General features: G+C 36.3%; 1 protein-coding gene across 1 annotated transcript; it reads left to right on the forward strand.

The window, feature by feature from the left end:
• The first annotated feature begins 2,715 nt into the window (after positions 1-2,715).
• On the forward strand, positions 2,716-11,977 carry zpld1a (zona pellucida-like domain containing 1a). Its single transcript, XM_008428643.3, has 11 exons — positions 2,716-2,795; positions 3,184-3,297; positions 3,590-3,810; positions 4,059-4,240; positions 4,674-4,746; positions 5,029-5,126; positions 6,621-6,701; positions 6,805-6,976; positions 9,813-9,915; positions 10,538-10,567; positions 11,293-11,977. The coding sequence occupies exons 2-11, from the start codon at positions 3,192-3,194 to the stop codon at positions 11,466-11,468; spliced, it is 1,242 nt and encodes a 413-aa protein (XP_008426865.1). The 5' UTR covers positions 2,716-2,795; positions 3,184-3,191; the 3' UTR covers positions 11,469-11,977.
• Positions 11,978-12,297: the final 320 nt, after the last annotated feature.

A 12,297-nucleotide genomic window follows, 5' to 3' on the forward strand; every position in this document is an offset into this window, starting at 1 on the left:
TTAAAAATGTTAACTATGAAAAAACACAGTTACCTCCAAATCATAGTGCAGCAAATAGAGCGGCTGCTCCCGTCGTCTTTTATCCACCTCCTTTTCTTCTTGTTACGTCTTTTATCTCTTAAAATGACTCCACAAACTATCACTATTGCTTCTACATCGTCATCCATGTTTGGTTATTCCAAATTCCCGCTATATTGGGGGTTTTACTTGATTATTCTCTGGAATCGGGATGTTCGTGACTGGAATCGGTTCATGTTGCTCCTGCCTTGGACACACGAACCGATCGAACCTGTTGGACTTTTATCAGCTCTGTGGTCACAGAGGTTTGGAGAATCGGCCAACAATTCTTAAATTTTTCGTCTAAACCAGACTTAAAGCTCACAACGAGCTCTACTCCTCTCCTCTTGACCGCAGCCCAAACGCTCTGACTCTGGTCGCTATGGTAACGTTTATAAACCCCTTCAAAATAATATACAGAAGCGCCACAAAAACGAACATTTTACTTTTGTGAAAATTTTAACTCACGATAATGACTAACGAGAGCCCTGAGCTTGTTTCTCTGCAACGAGACGGTCCCATCTGGGAGTGATGAGAGACAATAACAGCTGAAGTGTTGCTTATATCCACAGCCTGTTTGGTCTCTATGTGGCGAAGCAGTTTGAAGCTTAATTGCCTCATTAGCAGCCGGTCGCCGCATGTTACGCAGAGCGGCTTGTAATGTGGGACTCACCTACCGGTCCGGGATAAATCCATTCTCCTGTCTCTTCTCTGGGCCTTTTCCCCTTTGCAAAGAAACTTTCCAAAGACATCTGATCTGTTTCTTACTCATTTTGCTGCTTGTGGCCTCAGTGTTGGTGCGCAAGTTAAAGGATTTTCAAAATAAAAGATCCTCCAGACTCAAATAATAGATAAAATGGAAACATTTCACTATTTCTTGCGCGGCCCGGTACCAATTGGTCCACGGACCGGTACTGGTCCACGGACCGGGGGTTCGGGACCACTGGTTTACAACACAGGCAGTTTCAAGCAGGCAGCTACATAGCATTATAATTCAACACTATGTTGAATTGTAATGTACAAACATTAGTGATTATGTAAAATGTAAAACTTTTCAACACAATCCACGCCTACAAGAAGCAATCAGTTCTCAATAGCTGAAAGCCCAGATCCTCTGTTTAGAGAAAATAAAGTAGGACAAGCGGCTGGTTTTTCCCACTCTAATACTTTTAAGGCCTCACTGTGCATGGTACTTTATCCAGAAAATAGGGCTGAAACGATTCCTTGAATAATTTTTTATTTCCGTACCTCAAATATAAAAATCCGTAAGGAAAATTGCCTCCTCCGAACTTTGTTAAATATATTGTAATAAATTCTTTGCAATCTTGAAACTGGCCCACTGTCTCTTTAAGAAGCTGAAGTTCTTTCCGACAGTCCTTCAGCATGTCATCTCAACAACATTTGAGTATTTTTCAGCGTATTCAATTCAGAAATAGTAATGAGCTTTGTAGATGCGCAGTTCTACCAGGTGTTTGCTCGTCCTGCTGGCAGTAGTCTGGAGAAGATGAGTGGGAGAAAATTTAGGGGAAGGGTGTTCTGTAATGTGGAAGCTTGGACATTGCAGCGCCAAGGAGGAGCTGTGTGGAAAAGGTGACGCTCAGTGACAGCAAGAACGTAGCCCCCCAAATGACTACCATGGGAGTTACAGGATTTCTCTAAAAAGCATAAAATAAAGTAACACTCCAGGTATCAAAAAATTGTAATTTTACATAATACTGGCCCTGTCAGCCATTTTTATGTAATACAAGCTTTGAAAGTGTTTGACACCACTTGAAACACAAGTTAGATAATAATGATTAGGATAGATACTTTTCATCTTCTTAAAGGTAAGGGCAGCTTCAGTAAAGGTTTTTTTCATAATAACAGAATACATAAAAATGTTAAGATTAAGCAAATTTTATGAATAGAAGTTAGAATTATAATTTGAAAAAAATCAAAGAGAACACATGGTATTTTATATTGAGACTTAAATGAGGGGTCTATGCCACTATCTGTCCATCTCATGTTCCATGTTCACTGGAACCCTGTGTGTCCTCTTTCTGCCACATCAGATTTGGTTTCCATATGGAAGATGGGACAGTACAGACCTGCTAATCCCCTGAAACTCTTTTAAATAGCCCTTCTTATGTGAAGGGAATTTGAGGAGTTGGAATCAAAGTCCAGGGGTTGTGTTCTGCAATTCTGCAGCAGTTAACAGCCCCACCAAGCAGTTTGCCTGCTGCTGTGCTGACTGAAAGCCACCATACACAAAGCTTGACAAGTTGCTTGAAGAGTCTGTGTGCTTGGTTTTGCATTCCACAACTGGTCCCAGCAGAAAGAAACTACTCAATCGTCAGACCAAGACCACTGGAGTGATGAGAAGGTAATTAGCCCCCTCTTTCCCCCTCACCCGAACACAACTACCTCTGCCACCAGACCTCTTGCAGCGACTAACCATTTGTGAGCCAGATTGGGCCAAAAGGATATGAGTGGGAAACTTCAAAACCTGCTCATATTTCTGAGGATGTGAAAGGATTTGTATAACGTATTCAGATTTGATGGATTTTCCCATGTTCCATGTGGACAGCCGTTTTTTGTTGACATCTTCAAATAATGAGGTCCTTATGTGTAGGGTTTGTTTTTCACCTGTGGTGCAGGGTTCTGTTTCTAGTTGTCAGGTAGGGATGCTGTGCAAACCATTCCCTCGTCTGTTCCAGGCTTATGGAGAAGGACTGACTTGCTGGCTTCCAGGAACCACAGTAAGTACTTTGACTTGCCACAGTCAGGGAATCTATCATGACTTTACTAACATCTACTTTATTTGTGAGCAGTAATGAGATATGGAGATTTTATGGTGCAGTGACATTTTCCAAGAAAAGCTGTACCTAAGTAATTTTTTTAATTACCATAGCTATCAGTGAAAAGTGAAGACTAATGTACAAGAACAAATCTAAGTTAGAGTTGAAGGAGAGATATTTAGCTGCTTTAACCTGAGCTCCTTGGGAAAGTTGAGGTTTATTTGTGTAATTTACCACTCTGACTAACATGAAAATATACTGTTGATTGCACTCTTTGTTTCCCGCTTTGCTAGACTGAGCTGACAGGAAAAGATGCTTGTGCTTACCTTAGATTTTTATTGTGTTACAGGTACTGAAATGGAACATATATTTTGGATTTTTTTAATTTTTTGCCAGATCTTTTCAGTGGGAGCTCAGTTCAATGGATACAACTGTGATGCCAACTTTCATAGTCGCTTCCCTGGTGAGAAACTGGAAGTAATAAAAGAGACATTCATATTTTCTTTTATAGAAATTACCAAATTACGGAAAAGGAAATCACTGTATCGTATATTTTTTAATAAATTATTTTATGTTACTTGTTTTAGAATGTAGGAAACAATACATTTCTTTTTACATTTCACAATCTAATGTGAATGGTGAAGTGAAGAAGTTGGCTGTGGGTTTGATATATGCAAAAATTGAATGTGCAAAACAAAATGCTAGGTATTTTTGATGTCTTTCAAAATGTGTTTGTGTATATGTGTGTCTTTCAGCTGAGCGGGATATCAGTGTGTACTGTGGGGTTCAAACTGTCACTCTTAAGGTCAACTTTTGTCCAGTACTTTTCTCTGGCTACACTGATTCAGACTTGGCTCTAAATGGTCATCATGGAGATGCACATTGTCGAGGATTTATTAATAACAACACATTTCCTACTGTTGTGATCTTTAGTATTAGCTTGGCGACATTGGAGTCATGTGGAAATGCCCTGGTGGTAAGTAGAATACTGTTTAACAGTCTGCATTTTGTACATAAGGTTATTTAGAATGTAAGCAACCAAGGCTGAAATAAAAATAAAACCCAAGAATAGAGTTCTTTTACACATTTCATGTAAAGAGAAAAATTTTCTATTATCAATTTAATTAAAACTAATTTGCATTTTTGTGAAACTGCATTATCGTTAAGCTCACAGACTTATTTTGAAAAGATGTGCTTTTCCTGATGATGTTTCCTTCAACACAGGTGTCCACAGCTCAGGGACCCAATGCCTATGGAAATCTCTCACTGGTGCAAATTGGAAACATATCAGGTTATATTGATACCCCAGATCCACCTACTATCATCAGCTATCTCCCAGGTTTACTCTACAAATACAGTTGCAGTTATCCTCTGGAGTACTTGGTCAACAACACACAGCTGGCCTCGTAAGTCTCATGATCTGTGATTCACGTTGTATTAGCCTTCTTCTAGAGCTACTAGAAGAAGGCTAGAGGTTTTAGGAATATTAAATGTTATATTCCATCTGACATTTCATATCAGTTTTTATTAAATTGGCAAAAGTAAACTCAACTTACTTTTAACGTAATGTACTGGACTCTGTGTATTGGAATACAATTAGAGATGTGGCAAAACATCTACAACAAAATGTTAATACTACTTGCAGTTTTAAGAAATTAAATAATTGAATTACTGTACTTTAAATATAAACTTGCCAGAAACCTGCCATTAAACAATTTTGAGTGTAGTTATGTCAAAGGTAGTTATCTAAAACTCAATAAGATGGAAAAACTATAATGTTTGCATCAAAATAGTTAATTCTAGTTTTATGATGAAATATTTTGTTTTCTTTCACTAAAGGTCATCAGCTGCAATCTCAGTGAAAGAAAGCAATGGTACATTCATCAGCACGCTGAATCTGCTGCTTTACAATGTAAGTTCAAAATAATAAAGTTCACATTGATGCATGAAAAGACACAAGTTTCCTAAAACTTTTTCTGCATCTATAGATGGTTTGTTACCCTTAATTTTATTTTTGAGCAAATTATGCAAAACTGTACTTCATGATGTGTGTTCTTGTTGCCCAAAAAACCCCAACTCTCAGATTAAACTGAATAATTAAGTATAGACAATAGAGATGACTTTTTTGTTAGGTGTGTTTGAATAAAACAAATGACAGGAAGAAGATTTGAATGTGATTGTTCTTTCTTTATAGGACTCATCGTACATTCAGCAGCTGTCCATTCCTGTAGCAGGACTGACCCTGAAGACACGGGTGTTTGCAGCTGTCAAAGCCACCAACCTGGACAAGAGGTACTCAACCTGACATGAAAACAACTGTTAGTTTTTAACTTCCCACTAATGTTTGTGGATTTTTTTTCTTGATGCACAGTCAGTCTCATTCCTATGTGATCAATTTTATTACAGTATTTCAGAAACAGGTTATTGTCACACCATCACCTCAGATGCAGGACCTCCTCCCTGGAGGCTGAGTTGTTGTTTGACAATGGTATTACTGTTGTTTAAAAAGAGCAGAGGAAGGGACTAAAGACAATATTTTAATATAAGGGTGGAGGAGATCTGGTTCTCCAACCTTAAATTGCTTAGAAAGTCCAGTACTGGGGTACATAGTGTACTGCTTTAAATTTAGAATTATGTTATCCAGTAATGTCAATACTATTAATAAATAAATAATACAGGTGGCTGAGGGCTGAATGGAGAACTTTAATTACACTGTAAAAAGTCTCTAATTTACTGTGGTTGTGGTTCTGTGGTTGCCATAATTTTGCCACTTTTATACGGTAAAATTCTGGAAAACACAGGTGCAGGTATTTTACCGTAAATTAGAGACATTTTTTTAGGGTGTATGGCATTCTCTATTAACCTGTTTCCTCTGTAAGTAAACCAATGTGGATCAAGGGCATCAGAAATATCCCCTTTTTTTCTGACAGATCAGCCACTATTAACTCCTGGAAAGATAGTGGCAGCTATAGTAAAGCTGCTTGTTTCCATGGTATGTAAGCTGTATTTTGAAACTAGTTTGTAATTTGGATACATCTTGAAAACGTTTTGTCTGCTTTCACAATGATATATTTACGAATGAATGTCTAGACATGACTACTTGTTGACTGTCTGCAAGTGATCAGCTCGACTCATGGTACAAGGATATTTGACAAAGACAGAATTGTTCCAGCAATCAGTGGCTTATTTTCTCTGTTACCAACAGATGAGAAAATTCAGTGTATTTCCTCCCATCACTTAGTCAAAAAAAAAAAAAACTCTATGGAGGACTCGTAGTCGGATGAAAATAAATGCCAGAAATAAAATCTCATCTTCTTAAATGTATTGAAGACACTTCTATGAGAAGATCAAATATGATTTTAGTTTTGAAAAATTGTGACATTGCTATGTTTTATGATCAATAATAATTCATTAGTTCTCCTTTCCATCTCTCACTGCTTTATTAATAATTTGGGAACAGAGAATTGTCACAATTATTCATGTATTATCCCAATTAAAGCATTGAACTTTAAGTTTCCACATATTGTAGAAACTTAAACTGTTCATGCTTTTTGCTTACCTGTAAAAATGATATGGACAGAAAGTCGCTAACAAAATTAAACTAGAATAGATACAGTCAGCCTAATGTGTATGTCACACAGTAAGTGTTCTGGAAGAGCATCACACATGATCACATCTTCATATTCCCCTGCAGATGTAGATTTCACACTGTGAAAACTGGAAACACAAACATTACTTTAGCATACATTTTCTCAGTCAAATAAATAATATTTTACTATTAAACAGATGGAACGTTCTAATGGACTACTGTTACACTACACCCTCTGGGAACCCGAATGATGAGCTTCGCTATGATCTTTTCTTTAGGTAACTCAAAGTATTAAAAAAAATTGTTGATACAGTTCAGTTGATAAGTTTAACTTGCCCTCTTTTATAATAATCTTTTATAACGTTTTGTTTCCTGAGCCAGCTGTGATAAGGACCCACAGACCACTGTCCTCGAGAATGGGAAAAGCCAAATGGGTCGCTTTGCCTTTGAAGTATTCCGTTTTGTCAAGCACAAGAATCAGAAGATGTCCACTGTGTTTCTGCACTGTGTTACCAAGCTATGTCGAGCAGATGACTGTCCTGTGCTCATGCCAGTGAGATGAACAAAAAGCACATATGCACAGACATATTGGAAGAGTGTTTAAACAAAGTGTAATTACAGATTTTTTTTAATGGAAAGGATATGAGTGGGAACCTTCTCAGCATCCAACACATTCATTTAATATATAGCATTAGTCTCCATCCCTGGTCCTCAGTATCCACTGTTGGGATGTGTTACATATTCATTAGCCTTTTGAGCCTTTTACTCAGAAGGACTCATTAAGAGACTGTTGAAGATTGGATTTAAGTTTACATGAGGTTGAATGAAGCAGCTCCACAAGATACAAACAGTGGTAGGGTTCAACAGTACTTTCTATTTGATTGGTCTCATGTAAAACTGAGCCAAAGCAAAATTATTAGCATATTTATGTTTATTTATAGATTCATTACAAGTGTTTGAAGCCTCTATTTCTTGTAATTTTGATGTTTATGACGTACAGATAATGAAAACCCAAAATTCAACATCTTAGAAAATGTACAAATTTGAAAAAGTTACATACTGGAAATTCATGGTGTTAGTCTGTAATCAGTGAATTTATTCAAAACACCTGCAATTGTTTCTGGAGCCTCCATGAGTGGTGTCCAAAGTTAGTCCTCAAGGACTGGTATGCTGCATTGTAGTTATTTCATTGGTTCAACACAGTATGCTACGTCAGCAGCCATGATACTATAACAGGAGCCTTGGAAAAAAAAACAAAGACTGACACGGAGAGAAGAGTTCATACATACCGTGAAACAAAAGACCTTTTGAAATACTGTAAATAACTGCCTTCTCTCTTCCACAGAGAGAGTAAACCAAAAAAGGTAATTGCTAAAGAAGCCATTTGTTCGAAGTGCTGTATGCAAACATTTTCTGAAAACTTGAGTTGGAAAAAAATGTTCTGTAGGCAAAGGTGCACCAATAAACAGAGACAGCTGCAGCTTTTAGAAAATTGTTAAGTAAAATCCATTCAAGAGTTTGAGGGAGTTTGCATTGAGTGGACAGAGGCTGGAGTTAGCGCAACAAGAGCCTGTATGAATAGAGCAATATTAAACATGAACTACATTGACTACAAAAATCTCACCTGGGATAATGAAAAAAAGGAATAGGATTATTGTTCAGTGCTCCAATGTCCTTTTCACAGTCATTGCTTACTTGGAGTGCCATATCATCTGCTGGCTTAGACAACAGATGATATGGCTAAAGTCCACAGTCAACACCTGACTTTCCAGGATACTTCATATTTCATTGTGCTGGCAAGTTTTAGAGAGATGCTGATTTCATTTTCTAGAAGGATGTTGCACCTGTTTACAACACAGGAGATACAAACCATGGTGTTACTGAGTTTGATTTGCCAGATAATTGGCCTGTTCTGAAGACCATAGAGAATGTATGGGTTATTGAAAATTGGAAGATGTGAGACACCAGACCCAGCAACCCAGACGACTTGACAGGAACAACACCGTCAAAGCAATGTGGCTGTCCACAGCAATTTGGATTTCCATTACAACTCAGCAGAGCCTTAGGCTGATTGCCTCCATGCCATGCCACATGAATGCAGCAATTCTTGCAAAAGGAGGGCCAACTAAGTATTAACTGTATAGAAATGAACATGGAAACCACACGTTTCTGTTTAAAATATCCTTTTTTAATTGAGCTTTTTAATTGAATGTGATACATTTTCTGAGAGACAATTTTTAGTTTGCATTATCTGTAATCCATACTTCTAATTATTACAAGTAAGCTTGAAATCTTATTCTTTATAGTAATATCTAAGTTTGACTTTCTGAAGTGAGCCACAAAAAAACTAACTTTAATGATGTTCTGATTGTTTGAGATGTAGTTGTATATTTGTTCTTATCACTACCTATAAGAACAAATATAGGTAGTGATATATTTGTTCACTACCTATATTTGTGAACAAATCAGAAATCTGTGTATTTCAATATGAGTATTGAAATACACAGATTTTGCTGTGAACTTTAAATTTCATGAATACACATCATGGAAAGCCCTATATTTACATTAAGATGTGAGATTCCTGACTATAGAACCAACAAATTATTTGAACTTTTCTATTTTCTGATATAGGAAAAACATTTAATTTTACTACCTTTAAATAAAAAAGACCTTTATATAAAAAAGAAAAAAAAAATCACAACATTCTGCCAATTGATGAATATTATGTTCATCCTAACATTACAACTACAAAGAGAACTGAGTAGGGGTGCAACGATTGCAGTTTTCTGGCCGATCGCTGATTACCGATCTTTTAAAAAGCCTAACTTACCTTTTACAATTTTGGCCGATACCAGTTTTTTGTCTGATGTGTTGCTCAATATATGAAGAAAGCTGCTGAATGGGCAACAATGGGGTGACTATTGTTAACTGTAAATGTGCAGACATGACCTGGTCGGCTGGTTTGTCAGTAAAACCTCTCTCATGGGAGAAGAGAAAAGCACAGTGGTTGATTTTTAGACCTTTGTCGAGACTGATAACATTGGTGGAAATCAGTACCGATAAATTGGCTGGCCGATAAACCGGCACCCTTAGAACTGAGGGGGAAGGTTGCGGTTTCAGTTTCCAAGCATCCATCTGTTTTTAAGCTCCTGATGGGACTGCTTCATGTAACCAAGCACAAAACACATAAACAGTGGTTGCCATTGATGTACAAAGAGAACATATTTTCTCATCACCAAACCATAGTTGCTGAATCATATTAAATTTAAATTTAAAAATACTTTAGTGATCGCAAAGGGAACTTAAATTAATTAATTAAACCACATTTATCATACCTGTTTGTCTTAATGCCCACAGTGAGTGAATTTTTCATGTGCTGTTTGTCATAGATCTGTGGCAGCAAGAAAAAGAGAGCTATTTCAGAAGGGAAACAATCAAGCAAGTCACCAGGAAATGCTGTTCTGACTGCGGGGCCCATCATCACTCGAAGTGGTACAGACTACTCTTCATCCTCAATAATTTTCCCAACCTTTGTACAGCAATCAACCTGCTCTTCTTCGCAAAGAAGCAGCTCTCAAATGAAAACACAAAGGCTTGTTCTAAACAGTGCACTTCTTTAACATGGTTTCAACTAACTGGAACAAAGCTCAATGAAAATGTGTTTTTTCCAGATAATCTAATGAGTTTAGTTTTCCTTATGCCTTGGGTCTCTCTTATAGCATTGCTAATTTGTGCTAGTGGTACTCCCAGAAAGTGTCAAAAGGTGACCTCTGAAAATCTTGGGGTACCATATTTAGAGCAAAATACATAAATATAAATAATTTCATGGTTATGGAATATAGTCTGCAAATTTGAAGTGGTTGCCACTTCACTAAAAATATTAAGAAATCTCATTGATTTGGACTGTATATATGGCAAGATTTTATGGATTAATCTAACTGTTCAGTATGTTAAAGCAGAATTTTTCAGTTGAGGTAAAGGTCTCATGCAATGGTTATAAATACTGAGACACTTTGTTTTCATTTAAAAGTATATAGCTTGTCTAAAAATGTTTTGAGTTGTTAGTTTAGCTTCACGGCTCGATTGTAATTACCTATTATTTTTTTATTCGCAGAACAAACACCAAGTAATAATTCTCAGCTGGGTAAGCACTCCAATTTGTGTTATTGTTTTGACTTAAATAAACTGTTTAATAGGTTTTATCTTGAAGACACAATTTTCTGACGCATTTAGAAAATAAAATCAACTAAATATTTACAAGAATGATGTACAGTATGAAACAGAGAAGACAATAAGATTTAACTTACTGTGTTATGTATGTATGTATGTATGTATGTATGTATGTATGTATGTATGTATGTATGTATGTATGTATGTATGTATGTATGTATGTATGTATGTATGTATGTATGTATGTATGTATGTATGTATGTATGTATGTATGTAATTTCATTTACATACATGTCTCACTTGAAAGCAGATGGTAATTTTTTGCAGATTCTAATTTTGAAAATATTACTTTTGACCCTACTGCGGAGTCATTTCAATTCATGATGGGGTCTTGAACTGATTTCTAGAAATCTAATACTTTTTCAAAAATCTAATAAAAATCTTGCCAGTGACCTATTTGGTTCTTTTATAACAGAATTAAAACGGGAGCCATCAACGGTTGAAAATTCTATGATGATGACTCCCTTGTCTACTGGTTTTAAAAGGGTGGGGAATGGCTTGTACATCAGCTACTTCTGTTTTACACATGCATTATAATAGAAAATTACCAAACTGCTGTTTTAGCAAGAGCAAGTACAGAATGTGTGCATGAAATATGAAAAAAGTTAAAAACTTCTTTGTTTCTTTCCACTGCTGCAGCTCTTCTGAATGCTCCAGAGTTTCACATGAACACAGTGACCAGCATACTCATCTCAGCAGTGATCATTCTGAGTGTTATAAGCATTTGCTTCTTCCTCTTCTCCCTAGTGCTCCCTAAAGGCAGGAGTTCTCCTGTCACTACTGTGTCTGGTGTCCGAAACACGGCCTTCAATTGAACTCTGGAACTCAGCTGAGTGTTGGCAAATAAGCCAACACTCAGCAAGTGGACACAAGAGACAAGATACTATTTCATGTAGTAGTTTACAAGAATAATACAAATGTTGATTTAGAAAACTGTTATGCCTGAAAATGAGCATTAATTTAGATATACTATATAACTTTGTTTATATCATAATATGCCACCTCAGATTTGCAGATAATTTCATGCACATTATGGACTGTGTGTTCTAGCAAACATCAAGCTCCTATGTATGTATATAATATTTGTCTTTCAGTGGGGAAATTCAGGTGTACCAGCAGCAAAGTGACAGGGAAATGACAGCATGCAGATTCGCAGATTTGAAAAATAAGGGCAAATTTACAACATAAAAATATAGACTTTATAGGCTACGTCAATCCAAAGGAGAACATTGAATTCAATTTCAAATGATGTTGGTCTGCACACCACATTTTGTGAAATCCTACTAATAAATGTAAAACCTAAGGTAGACCTTTAAAACTGAAATAAGACAAAAATATAAATAATAAAAAAGATGGTTCCATTTTAAATGTATGTAACAAAACAATGAATAGGATGAGATAAAATATATTTTATGCAAGTAATTTTTTGAAAACTAATATTTCCTTCATTTCTTTTAAAATTTGTTTACATTCCCTTAAAATGTTTAAGATTTGTGGCAGCCATAAGCCAATCAATTTTTATTTTTAAGTGTAAAAGTACCTGATTAATTGTGCTTGCCGTTCTCAAAATTGTTTATAAATTATTGACTGCTTATACAGGAAAGTCCAAACTGTCCGTAATTGTGCATGTTGCATATGTTGCAC

Source organism: Poecilia reticulata, chromosome 14 (genome assembly GCF_904066995.2).
Source record: "Poecilia reticulata chromosome 14, P_reticulata-male-v2, whole genome shotgun sequence".
In the NCBI taxonomy this organism is placed as follows: domain Eukaryota; kingdom Metazoa; phylum Chordata; class Actinopteri; order Cyprinodontiformes; family Poeciliidae; genus Poecilia; species Poecilia reticulata.

Coding starts and splice junctions, on each gene's coding strand:
- zpld1a (XM_008428643.3), top strand. CDS start 3,192: ATGGAACATATATTTTGGATTTTTTTAATTTTTTGCCAGATCTTTTCA. Junction 3,811..4,058: donor CATGTGGAAATGCCCTGGTG/GTAAGTAGAATA, acceptor CCTTCAACACAG/GTGTCCACAGCTCAGGGACC. Junction 9,916..10,537: donor GCCCATCATCACTCGAAGTG/GTACAGACTACT, acceptor TTTTATTCGCAG/AACAAACACCAAGTAATAAT.